Consider the following 13,703-nt stretch of genomic DNA (forward strand, 5'->3'; position numbering starts at 1 on the left):
CCTGTGTCTTGTCATTTCTCTTCCTCCTGTCTTCACATCCTTTTAACACAAGGCAAAGAGGAACTATGGAACCAACAGGGAAAAAATGCTCACCCTGGCTGAAAAATGAGCCAGTGTAAATCGAGTCTATAATAACACCTGTCATTTGACTTATTTCCAGTCCCCCAGCTACCCAAAGAGAGCTCAGCAGAGAATCTCCTTACTACTATGGCTTTACACCACCTCTCACCTCCAGGTCGAGGTACAACATGTGTAAAAGTGAATGACGCTTAATTAAAAGTCAACAGCGGTGGCCCATATTGTGCCATTCTGACAGGGCCCTCCAGATGTTACTGGGAGGTGTGTTTTTTAGACTGCAGTCTGTTGGGCATTTTTTTTTTAGAGAACACGGGGGCTCTCTGCAAGAGACAAATACACAACCCCCCAACAGGCCAAGGCCAGAGTGAACTCCTCACCCAGAGCCATGAGAAAGACACTGCAACATGAAAGGTGATGCCTTTTGGAAATGGCCGTGTTAAAATGAAAGAGCGGTGTGCTTTTTAAATCAGTCCTCTGCCTTCTCATTCCTGCAGTGATGTATGGCTTGGGTTCAGAAATGAGGTGCTCTCTGCAACAGTTTCCTGGCAATTACAGGGCGCTCGTTTCCAAACCAGCCAGCTGAGGAGCTCAGAGCAGATGCTGCTGTCCTTACTATTCCCACTGTCAGGGTTAGCTTGGTGACTACACTCTGTGGCTGTGTGGATCAGCTGCTTTAGCTTTATATAGTGTTAGTATTAATATTAGTGTGTTGTTGCATGGTTTGAGAGCCAAGAGGTAAAGGTATCACATGTTGTTTCATATGTTATTTGTCCATCTATGTACTGTGTGCGCAAGATGCATGCTTGAGATATGCACATATGCATGTCTTGGCATGAGCTTGTGAGTCAGTGTGTGTCTTTGTGAAATTCCTAATTTGAAGCACATGCTGGTCACAGCTGGACAGGTTTCTCTCACAAGACCTTCAAATGTCTCACCACATTCCCAACTGAGGGCAAATTTTGACAGTCTTTCTAGGAAAGCGTTTGCTGGTGGCCCTAATGCTTATTTTAGCTTCGCCAAGTCTGCCTTTCACCTCAGTGTTTTGCATATGTGTTTGTGCACTTTCAGAAAAAGGCTAATTGGAATTGAGCGTGGCCCCCAGATGCCTCCACACTCTGAGCAATCGCTCTCACACTAAACACACATTCACACATGTGCACAGACGCGCTCAGAGTCATGCGCATGCTCACATTCGCACACACGCTCACGCATACATCATCTCACACAGATGTTTTTTTTCTTTTCCAACACCCACCCACCCACCCCCCCATTCCTCCTTTTCTTTTTTCACCCACATCACCTTTTCAAGCCAAACAAAACGGTTGTAAACACAGGGTGCCAGCGGGGAGAGTGGAATGCCTCAGAGGCTTACACACTCTTTGGTCCTCTGTGACAGACAGTCCGCCTTCTGTTTGACAGCTCCTTGGGTCTCCCTGCCTGGGTGCACTGTGGTGGTCTCTGCGTGGCCCTTAAGGGGTCCCCCATAAGGGGGAAAAGGGGGATGGGTGGCTGTAGAGAGGAGATATAGAAGGGATGCTCAGGTCTAGGTTGACAGTCCCCAAGTTGAGGTGGGGGAAGGGAATGGAGGGAAACTCTTTGCTATGACAACGGAAAGCTTTTGGACTTAACTGTGTCTCTTTGACAGTTTCATGAACTCCAAATGTTTAGCTCTATTTTTCTTGAGAAGATTGCTCAACCAACAAGGTCCAACACCTGTTTGCCTTTTCATGGTGTGGAAGCTATTTCCACTCGTGGATATTTTATCACATTCTTCGCACTGCCTTTTATATCATTTCTTCTCTGAATCTATTGAGCGCTCCAACAAAAGTATCAGCGCTTTGGGTTTGCATTTACAGTGGAGTTAAACAGGAAGAATGGGCCAGACGATTACTCAAACCAGGTCTGCATTATGGAAATGTTTGTGGCTTGTTTAGTCCATACCCTGCAGCTGTTAACACCTGCCTGTCATTGTGCACAGACTTTACACTCCATCATTAGGCCCACAAGTGTGTCAAACACACATGCAAACTAGGCCAGGATACTGGAAGCAGCGTTGCCAAGTTGTGCATGTTTACATGTGGTTGTGTGTCTGACTTGCACTTTTGCAGGTGTTCATCTAAAGTAATGGCTACAAGTTGTGAACTTATGTGAAAGCAAAGAGTAGCCAGATTAGCTATTGTCCAGGAGATGACTTTGATTGATAACCTTGCTTGTTTATTAATGTAATTAGGAAAATGCACTCAAGCAGATCTCACATGGTTTTGTTCTCAGTTCTCAGGAGTCTTCAGATCAGGAGGTCTTAGTTTTTTTTTTTTTAATCTGAAGCTGGGGATCAAATGTCTCGTAGCAGAACGGGAGTGTGTCCTGTTGAAATGATAGTAATTTCAGTTCACATCTGGTTGGAGCTGGCAGTTAGAGTAACAATGTGCACATCAACACACAAAATGCAGTGAAAATGAACACACTGAGCAAAGAATTCTCCTTTTCTGGTTAAGGGTTTAACACTGACTACCTGAGTGGATGCTCCACTCAGCAGAAGAAGAGCGTTCCTGATGTCAAGCCAGTAATGAACTCTGTTCGTCTTGTTATCACAACTCTAGAGTTTCCTTTTCATGGTGCCACTGCTCCCCGTGCCTGTGTGCCCGGACGGCGGGCTACGTACCCAGACAGACGCCGTCTTGTCCTGCATTCTTTCAGTGAACAGGACCCTCCGATATCTTAGTCACTGAGAGGGGGATTTGGTTACACACAAAGGGAAATGTGCCTGCCGTGCTTTGCTTATGAAAGCAGTGTTAGCACTTCTTGGCAAAAGTTGCTTGGTGGGTACATACTGTTTGATACCGAGCGCCTTATTTACTGTGTCACATACTGTATGAAAACTCTGTATTGTGTAATTTTTTATTTACAATCTAAAACTGATTTAAGAGAAATTGTCTGTGGCATAGCAAATAATATTTTTCAGTTTTTGTGTTGAACAGCATTTGTTTTGATTATTTTAACCAGCCTTGTGTAACCTGTCTGTTAAAAGGAAAGCCCATTTGAAGAATGACTATGGAAAACTTAAGAGTCTGTAATATTTTGGCAAGCAGTGAAGCATTGAACAACTTATGCAAGTCTCAGGTTACCATTGTTTTCATTAAACTGCTTCTGTCACCCACTAGATTTACATGTTGTATTGATGAAGTGCACTTTTCTCAGCATTACAAGATAGCTTTAGTATCAGCTGGAGATTAAAGGTCTAAACAGAGCATTAAGAAGAGAAACGTTGCTCCCAATGGTGCTCCAGACTTTGTTACAGTCGTGATTTTTGACGTGGTCTCTGTGTGTGTGTGTGTGTGTGTGTGTGTGTCTATTCACATGCAGTATTGCAGACATGGGATGTGTGTTAACAAGGAGTTGGACCTGCAGCCAGTCCACGGGGAGTGGGGTCCCTGGGGCCCCTATAGTGTTTGCTCCAGGTCCTGTGGTGGAGGAACAAGGAGCACCATGAGAGACTGCAACAAGCCTGAGTAAGAAAGAAGCAGACAATTATGACAATCAACGCCGCAAACTTAAGTGTGTAACAAACCTGCATGTCAGATTTGACATGTCTAACCTGATTGTAAGCAACATTTGTGTACATTTTAAATGCAAAAAGTGTTTATTTGAAGTTAAAGCTCCAGTCAAACAAGAGAAAATGTGATCATTTTAATTCAAACTATGTATAATGCTTCTGTGATCTGCTCTTCCACTAGGCCCAGGAATGGCGGGAAGTTCTGTGTGGGTCGCAGGATGAAGTTCCGCTCTTGCAACACTGAGCCATGCCCGCGAGGGCGGAAAGATTTCCGCGAAGAGCAGTGCTCTCAGTTTGATGGAAAGCACTTCAACATCAACGGTCTACCTCCCACCGTCCGATGGGTTCCCAAGTACAGTGGCAGTGAGTACATTCAAGCATGTAATTTGAATGTCTTCTGGCAACCTGGGCTGCATCAAAGGTGATAACTATTTACATCAAGCTATACAGTAATGATACAGTATATTTGGGTTGTTTAACTTAAATACTGTATGCTCTCATTTTGAAGTATTTGCCTGTGTGCAGTCGTTCGCTGTTCATGTTCTTACTTGTGTAAACTTCTCATGCAAGTGTACAGTAAATCCACATTGTGCGTAGGAGGGATGTGAAGGTCAAGACATGTAAAACTGGGATATCTGTGCATTTACTCCATTTGACGTAATGCACTAATGTTTTAATACATGAGGTGATAGACAATGCTTATTGAGGAATTAGTGAATGTGTTGGCTACGGTACAGATCTGTGTGTGAGTCCTTTTTTCTTGGTCGTACTTTGCATACCCTCGATAAGAGGTGCCCTTGAGTGAACCTTTAGCTGACACAAATCAAATGCAACATAAAAGCTTCGTGCAGCCTCTCCATATAAACCTCTTGGCAGCTTTCCATTGTACAGCCGTATTCCAATCCCTGCCGAGATAGCCTTCCCCATGAGATTACCATCTGGCAAAGTTTCTGCAAGTGATTCATTCATTTAATTGTTGCTGTACAAGCAAACCAGCTGAGCCCTGGAGGTAATAGACTGTCAGATACAAAGTCATTTTTTCCAAACAGTGAATCAAAATTAGGCAGCTTTAGTAAGAATCTGCTGAAGTGTGCAAAAATATTTAAATAGATTTATGTGATTTTTTTTTTTTTTTCATTTGTAGAGCACAGGCAAGTCACCTTTAGGTATTTGCTCTTGTTCAGTTCCCATGAAAGTTAGTGAGTCATCGTCCAACTTTGTCCATTTGTTTTTGTTTTCTCTCTCTATCCAGTACTCATGAAGGATCGGTGTAAGCTCTTTTGCCGGGTTGCTGGGACTATGGCGTACTATCAGCTGAAGGATCGCGTCATCGACGGTACACCGTGTGGGCCAGACACTTACGACATCTGTGTTCAAGGCCTCTGCAGGGTATATCTGCAAGTTTCTTCTTCTTCTGCTGTAAACCTCAGAATATACACAACAAAACGTGCATGCACGGGCTTCAGCATTGTCAACGTGAACTTATTCACATGCTCTTGTGATATGTAGTACAAGATAGAGTGTGTTCATCTGTGTCAGAACTACATTTTGGCTGTTTTAGAAGAACACATTTGACATTCTTAGCCTACAGATACTTTTACATGACTCATGGTTTGTAATTGCTGGAAAAGATGAGGCTTGATTTTGCACTGAAGTATTTGTAAGTATTGTCGCAATCAGAAACACCTTTGTTTGCCAAGTTCATGGCGTCCGGGTGTCATTGCTGGCAATCGTGTAGTTCAGTATATTAAAATGCACTGTATCACGGGAGTTACGCAGTGGCTCGGTGGTTAGCACTTTTGCTTTGCAGCTAGAAGATCCCTGGTTCACGTCCCCGCCTTCCCGGGATCTTTCTGCATGGAGTTTGCATGTTCTCCCTGTACATGCGTGGGTTAATTGGTGACTCTAAATTGTTTGTCTCTATGTGTAGCCCTGTGATAGACTGGTGACCAGTCCAAGGTGTCCCCTGCCTTCGCCCTAAGTCAGCTGGGATAGACTCCAGCCTGCCGTGACACATTTCTACCGTCTCTTTATCTTTGCCTCCTCAGCAAGCAGGCTGCGACCATGTACTGAACTCGAAAGCAAGGAATGACAAGTGCGGAGTGTGTGGCGGAGACAACTCGTCGTGTAAAACCCTGGCAGGGACCTTCAATGATGCTCAGTATGGTGAGTCGTGATGCTCAGATTACATGTTCTGTCCAGTAATAGCTGCCTGTCCTGAAAAAAAGTATTAAACATACATTATGTCAGCAGCTTCTGCAGATAAGCTGTGACAAATGTGATAAACAGTAAACACAGATGAGCTTTGAAGGACTTCCAGTTCCACGTGGCTGCAATGCCAGCACGCCACATGCTCATATTAGACTGATGTCATGTCTGGTTAGGTCTCAATGTATGAAACCTGATTTTCAGTAACAGTATATGGCCCGCCCAAATTTGGAAAAAATGCAGAAAACCAATCTGTTCCAAAGCTTTAGGAGCTGATTAGCTCAGCGATCTCTGTCAGGTCTTTCGATAGCAAACGCAATCCTGACATCATCCCTTTGAACTGTCTTGCTTAAAGTGGCGCTTCAATCTGGGCCAACTGCTGATTGCATCCAATCCTTTTTAAGTCTGGGCAACAAAACAGCAAAAGCATTAGCATAAAAAGCCCTGGGTGTGTCTTCTGTCATGCTTGCTCCTCATCAGTTTGGTGCTTAGTTTAGCATCTTTATTTATCTCCTGTCTTTTGGCTGCTGGGGGCAAAGAGTTTGAGGACTTTATTAATCCAAAGCAGGCGCTGACCTCAGCCTGGGAATTCTGACTTTGACCTTACAGAAGACAAAACAAGTGGGAGTGCAGCACTGACAGAATATCCATCCCCTTCTGTCTTTCTATCATTCACCCTTTTTGTTCTTTTCTTTTCGATTGATGCCTTTATTTTTCTTCTTTTTTGTCTGTCTTCTCTTTGTCTGTTTCACTCTTTGCTGTTATTTGGTTTTCTTTTTTTACCTTGTACACCAGACTAGTGAAGTGAAGTGAAGAGCTGTTTTTTAGTCTTTCAGGGTCACTTCAAATCAAGTCATATTTTCAGAAGCCAATATATAAAAGTTGAAATGAAATTTTTCCTCTACATTCTATAGTGATTCGTTTTTATATAGTTAAGACCCTGAGTTTGGTATAAACCACACTATTCAAGTTTCCTTTAGTTCTTTGGCCATTATGTCTCAATGAGTGAGTAAAACATTATCAAGAGAAGAAGTTTTTGGGATGAATAAAATATTCAAGTCACTTTCCTCTGCAGGTTATTAATGCTACACCATCTTATTTCTTGCTAGTGGCAGAGAGAAGCATGTTTGAGGTAAACCCCAGCCATCTGTGAGAGCAGCATGGTTGTATTCTTTCCCTCACGGTGGTGTGTTTGCTATTAATTCCTGGGTCACTCTGTGGTGGCGGAGGATTGTGTGTGTGGTCAGTTGCTAAGCTGGGGGATCTCGGAGGCCTCTAATGGCTTGTGGAAACCATGTTGCCTCAGAGGGGGACCGTGTTGGCGGTTTCTAAAGTTGACACACCCCTGTGCTTTTATGAGCTTATCCTTTACCCAGTGGTTAAGGAGGGGATTTGACATGACATTTAAAAACAAGACAACTGTTTGAAGGTTTGGTTTTTAATTGTGAAGGAATATGCAGAGTAGTTTGTCGTCATACTGGTTTGTATGAATGAGACTTCACTGTCAGTCAGTTGCTCTTTGACATGGGTCAATCAAAGACAAAGGTACACAACAGTAGCACTAATAGGCAGAAACGGCAAAACAAAAGTAGCATCCTTCACTCTGGGGCCTTGGATGGGAAATATCAGCGTGTCTCTGCGTGTGTGAAAAGATCTACATGGCTGATGAGAGGCAGATATGCAAACCAAGTGCTGCCCCCGAGTGGCTCGAGGTGTCGGGCTAATCGTCACATTACATCAGCCCACGCCTTTCCTTTTTATACCATTCAGTTGATTTAAATTCTCCATCTGCAGTGATATGATTAAGGAAATAAGTGAATGTTAATTGTCTCCTGCTATGCATACCAGTCATTATCATCCAGCATCACACCGGTTGCAGTCTCATACCGAGACTTAGAAGGAGGCCACCAGTACAGAGTCATGGTTGCACCAAACATCTGCTCATTTTTATTTATTAAAAGAAGCCACACTTATCAAATGTTGAATTCTGATCAAAGAAGTAAGTCTAAGCAAGCTTAGTTTCTAGTACTTGCTGCTAGCGATATATTTCAGTGGGCCACAGAACTGAAATTGAATTCATTTCCTGTCTTTTCTGCTCAAATTGGTCCTATTTTCTTAAAATTTTGCCTATTTCGTTTCTCCTGCCCTCCCCCGTTAAGTCTTCATACCTAAATTTTTGTTGTCACCTCTTGGTTTTCCCGTTTTCTCCCCTCTCCCATGCTCTGTGTTAGTTTACCATGGGACAACAGGCCCAGTGTAGTAATTACAGGCCAAAGGTAGGTCCAGGGAATAATTACATATCATTTCACGGTCAGGCCTCTGAGACTAAAACAAGGCTTTCTGCAGGTTATTTGAGATGACTAGACGTTTTTTTGTATTTTTCCAAGTGTGACATTTAACTCCCTAGAGGTTGGAGCCGGACTTCCCTGACTGGGGTTTGGTGTAGCATAGTGAAGCGATTATGAAAACCAAGGTGGGACCGTTCATTGCTGTTATTGCAGCTACTTTATTCCCTTTTGGAGGTTTCTTTAAACTGTGCAACTGTCTGTGCTGTCCGTCTCACTCTCTTCTTCTGTCACTTTCTTCAGGTTACAACACAGTAGTGCGGATTCCTGCTGGAGCCACCAACATCGATATCAAGCAGGTCAGCTACTCTGGGAAGCCAGAAGATGACAACTACCTCGGTGAGTGTGCTGTGTGTGCGTCAGTGCGAGGATGTGGTTTTAGGCAACACTGTGTCAAATTTCAGGAATTCTTGGGAGAATCAATCTAAAATGGAAGCAGTCCAACCTAATAAGATGGATACATTACATCCCCTCAGTTCTCATCTCATAGGTCAATGCCATTATTGCTAACATGACCGTAAAGAACCCGGGCTTGGTGACCCGGAACTGTAAAGGCGGGCGTTATTGAAAGAGTATGGAGACATGGGCCAAACTGTTGTCAAACTGTTTCCATAAATAAAAGGAAACTGTCATTTGTATGGAGTATGTAAGGAGGAAACGTGAGGGGCGTCGGTCCATCTGGGTTGGTTGAGGGTTGGTTGGGAAAGCAAATGGAGTGTCAGCCACTGAGAAAGATAAATGAGGCAGCAATAAGTGCTAATTAGAGGCATGTGGAGCCCAGGCTGTATGAAAGTAGATATAGGGGTATAAGGTTAGGTGGACCCACCGGGCTCAGCATGTGTGTGTGTGTGTGTGTGTGTGTGTGTGTGTGTGTGTGTGTGTGTGTGTGTGTGTGTGTGTGTGTATGTGTGTGTGCGTGTGTGTGTGTGTGTGTTTCTGTCTGTGTGTGTGCTTGCATGTGAGCGAGGGACAGAAACTGCAAAAAAAAAAAGAGTTGCAAGTGTGGGTGCCTATTCTCAGGTGGTTCAAGTCAGGTTCAAAGTGTTTTAAGTCAAATTGTCAGAAAACACATCTGGTGGAGCCTCATTGCCACAGTGCTGTGGGAAGGTCAACCCCCGCTGTTGCTGAGTGCCACACGTTGAGCGAGTAGAGTGTGGATTAAATATGGTATATATTTGCAACGCCCTAGCAGTTTTTGTCACTCCAGCTGGTACAACATGTGGAAAAAAATTGAGGATATCAGCACACACATTCAAAAGGAGACGTTTCCTTTGAAGTTAATACTCCATGAGTCTGAAGCTCTTGCCCGTTGGAGACTGTGGACACATTCATAAAGCTGTTCAAGTGGTTTTTCACTATAGAATTAAATAAAAAACTATCTACTTTACTTGCTTGTAATGTTATGGTACAAAAAGGCCAATATATCAGGAAAAAACACTTCACAGAGGGGAATCCTTGAGGTTACAGTGACCTCAAAGAGTCCATTACTGTACTTTATCATACAGGTTCATGCAGGCAGTCTACATAATGAAAAGGTGAGGATAAATCAATCCTGAAAGCAAAATAAAAACTAAATCATGTACATGCATTCTGGCACTGTGCAGTGAGTGCCTCTCACTGTGATTAAATTTCGGAAATGTGTATCAGCAGTATTCTGAATGTGCTCTCAAGCTATTTTTAATTCAATAAATAAACAGAAATGCGTCATCATTTTGCCACTCTTGTGTATTTGATCATTCTTTCTCTTTTTCCCCTATTGTGAAACAGCTTGTATGTGGAGAAAATTCATGTTTTAAGGTTCGTCACGTTGACTTCTTTTCTCCACTTTTCATGCATTAAGGTGGACATGTTTTGGGGAATAGACTTCAGATGAATACAATTCTGATCTACATCAGGCATAAGTTTAAGATATGAGTTCTCCATGTGTGTGGCTATATGTTTTAGCGTTTTCTAAGGCATTGCATCTTTTTTCAATTTCTGTAAAATGTCAGTGATGACATCCAGAGTCTGTAGGTCTTTGCCAGTTGTCGCTGACTAGCTGGCATCCAACAATAAGCAGAATTTAGTGTAAACAAAGTTCTGTGCAGAGACTTAATCACATACATTGTTTTGGCATACACTCACAAATTGTAATTGTTTCTTGGAACTATAGTGTTGGAGGTACAAAAAGAGGTGGTTGGTGACCCTTTTGGGTTTATGTTTATATATTTGTTTGTGTTTGCAGTCCGTGGAAGTCTTTTGTTTGCATTGCAGCGCCAGTCATTGAGGAGAGTCACGCAGTCTAACTCTAAATCACTGCAATTTGCTGCCACCAGTGTTTCAACATACCTCCCCTGCAACAATGACTTTGCAGAACAATAGGCTGGCAACTCCAAGACTGTTTATTTAATGTAAAGCCTGAAATAATCAATGTCATGTCAAACATGTTCCCAAAACCTCAAATCACAAGGGGCCACTTTATTTGAAAAGCAAGCATTTCTTCTCTTAAGCAGTTTTTTTTTTCTTTTGTGTTAATTTTTTCTTTTCCTATTCCAGCATTATCTGACAGCCAGTCCAACTTTCTCCTGAATGGGAACTTCGTGGTGGCTATGTTCAAAAGGGAAATCAACTTCAAGGGAACTGTCATAGAGTACAGCGGCTCAGATACGAAAGTTGAGCGAATCAACTGCACTGATCGCATCGAGGAGGAGCTCATTCTACAGGTATTTATTAGCTACGTTTATATTATGTTTGCTTCATCTGTCCTGCGTTAGTTATGCTACTACACGTTCTTTTGTTACATTGCCTTGTCACTTTACTTTAGCCTTCATTTCTAAATGATTTTCTGTAAAAGTTTCCTTCCTTCTCACCTTGAGACACACTAATCCCTGTGTCTAAAGGGATGATGCCTCAGTGTGGACAAAATAATGAACAGGTAAGTCCTTTGACCTCACCTTTCCCACCATTGTTTCCTCAGGTCTTGTGCGTGGGAAACCTCTACAACCCAGATGTGCGTTACTCCTTCAACATACCCATCGAGGAACACAGGGAGCAGTTTGTGTGGGATCCCTCAGGCTCCTGGCTCGAGTGCAACCGCATCTGTCAGGGTAAGATGTGAGCTTGGCTTCCAAATCTCCTCACATGAAGAATAGGATTATTTGTCTTTGGCTGCAGTGACTCTTACAAAGCTTTACAATTGCACAAAGTGTAATACAACTTTTCTGGATTTGAGATGCATTCCTAAATATTGCTATTTGATTTACTTTTAGACAGTTTCTTCTTTTCACAAACTGCAATATTTGATCATGTGGTGAGGAAATATTTATTGTTGCAGTTCTGTGGTCAAACCTCACAGCCGCTGTTTATATAAAGCAAAAATACTTGACCAAAAATGTGTAAAAGTGTGAAATTTATAGGAACCATAATGCATCTTGCAGCTCTTATTACATGGGATGCTATTCCATAAATAAAGATCTAAGTGTCAGTGCACATTAGGATCAACATCCTTCACACAAAACTCTGTTTTAAATCTTACTCCTTCATCTTTTTCTTCCATAAATCCCCCTCCTGGCAACCTCAGTCTGACCCTGGCCAATCACATTGCCCGACACCTTCACCTTAGCCTCGTCCTTAACCCAACTAAGCCCCTCAAATTTCCCTTTTGGAAGCAAGCATGTCAGGATCCCAGAGGGTCAGAGTGCACAGTGGGACCCAGTAAAGAGTTGTGTTTGTGGGGTCTGAGACCAACATGGACCCCTAAGGCTGCATGGTGAAGGATTGAATGTCAGAAAGCTGGTTAGACTAGTTAGAGGTGAAGAAATTAGATATTTTGACAAGTGAAGTGCCTGCCAGATGTTGTCTGATTTGAACCTTGCTTTCCTTCGCGTGTGTGTAGGTGAGCGAAGACGAAAGGCAGTATGTGTGCGAAAGAGCGATCACCTCGAGGTATCGGACCAACGCTGTGAACATTTACCTCGTCCTGTTCCTGTTACTGAGCCCTGCAACACTGGCTGTGAAGTCAGGTGTGCATTAATGCATGAACACACATAAATACACCCACAGAGCAACTCTAACACTCGACACACAGCCAAACATTTTTCAACATCTCCTCTCTCACAGGTGGCATGTTGCTGGAAAGAGCGAATGTTCAGCTAAATGTGGCCCAGGCTACCGCAACCTGGATGTTCAGTGCATGAAGTACAGCCAGATGAAGAGACAGAGTGAGAGGATGGAGGCAAGCACCTGTGGAGACATCGCCAAACCGCAGACCAGAGAGCCCTGCCATGGCGACTGTTTACTGAAGAGCTGGCAGTACAGCGCCTGGTCACAGGTACAGTCAGTGGGTTCATACAAGGTGAACCGATCAAATGCAGTCCAAAATGTGACATCCTCATCCAATATAAGTTTGTCAAGCCGACATTGTGCTAAAATTGATGTATAAAACTTTGGTTTGATGCCAGATATACAGCAACAAAATGTGACAGATGTGAAAAAAAAGTCACATTTCGCCTTTGAAACAGCATTTGTGATCAGAGTGTGAAATGGTCTGAATGATTTAGAAATTATAGTGCCAATAATGTTATATCACCGAATGCTGGTGTATTTGTGTCTACAGTGCTCTAAGACGTGTGGACGTGGGAGCCGCAGCAGAGAGTCGTACTGTATGAACAATCTGGGCCGGCGGCTGGTGGACAGAGAATGCAGTGAATACCAGAGAGTTGTTACTGAACCCTGCAACGACCAGCCGTGTCCAAAGTGGACTATGAGCGAGTGGAGTGAGGTGAGCTTTCACGCACACATGGAAGTGTAGATATGGCCGCTCACAGGCACACCCTCCAATGAAACTCTAGTTCTTTACCTTGTACATTAGTGTTTCAGCAAAATTAGGACTCAACATCATGGCTAAACATTTACACCTTGAAACTGTGTTGCACTAGAAAAAAACATGGATTCAGACTTGCACCAGGGTGGGGCCTACTGCATCATTATTTTTTTTTTCAAAACCTCTTTCCAAATGTTTATGAAAGAATTATTGCGATAATACAAATTGCCATTGGGTAGTTTTACAGTGTTTGAGCTGAATCATAGGTGAGCTAGTGTGTTTGAGCTGCAGTGAGCAGAGATGGGTGAGTGTATGGATCTGCAAATTCCAGAAGAATCAACAGTGTAAAGCTACATCTAAGCTGTTTAAAGGCATGAAGTCATTATTAGGAGAAAAAAAGTGTAAATATGCAACTCTGACGCATACAGAGATCACTTAGCGGTTAAATCAACAATCAGAGAAGGTCTTTAAATGCAGCAAAAATGTCTGAATAGTAATATTCTAATCCCTAGAAGGAAATTAAACTTCTCCAAACTTCAGCACGCCTAATAAAAATAACCTTCAGCACAGCTAAATGCTAGAAATAAACAGTGAAGTCATGTACAGTGTAGTGTAATATAATACAAGGGTTGGACCATAACGCCATTAACTCTAATACAGTTATAGGGCTACCCCATATTTTCAGTTTTTATTGACATGGTGTCAGACAAGTATTGTT

The 13,703-nt window shown here is 42.8% G+C and overlaps 1 protein-coding gene across 1 annotated transcript in view; it reads left to right on the forward strand.

The window, feature by feature from the left end:
• The window catches only part of LOC111569902 (A disintegrin and metalloproteinase with thrombospondin motifs 20), an 87,589-nt gene that overhangs the window by 36,593 nt on the left and 37,293 nt on the right, over window positions 1–13,703 (forward strand). The window contains exons 12-21 of the mRNA XM_023272341.3: window positions 3,442–3,587; window positions 3,813–3,994; window positions 4,884–5,020; window positions 5,680–5,797; window positions 8,428–8,523; window positions 10,720–10,886; window positions 11,141–11,270; window positions 12,059–12,185; window positions 12,283–12,493; window positions 12,779–12,943. Coding sequence (XP_023128109.2) covers window positions 3,442–3,587; window positions 3,813–3,994; window positions 4,884–5,020; window positions 5,680–5,797; window positions 8,428–8,523; window positions 10,720–10,886; window positions 11,141–11,270; window positions 12,059–12,185; window positions 12,283–12,493; window positions 12,779–12,943 — 1,479 coding nt within the window. The remainder of the gene's footprint in view (window positions 1–3,441; window positions 3,588–3,812; window positions 3,995–4,883; window positions 5,021–5,679; window positions 5,798–8,427; window positions 8,524–10,719; window positions 10,887–11,140; window positions 11,271–12,058; window positions 12,186–12,282; window positions 12,494–12,778; window positions 12,944–13,703) is intronic.

The sequence above is a fragment of the Amphiprion ocellaris genome, chromosome 3, assembly GCF_022539595.1.
Source record: "Amphiprion ocellaris isolate individual 3 ecotype Okinawa chromosome 3, ASM2253959v1, whole genome shotgun sequence".
Lineage (NCBI taxonomy): Eukaryota > Metazoa > Chordata > Actinopteri > Pomacentridae > Amphiprion > Amphiprion ocellaris.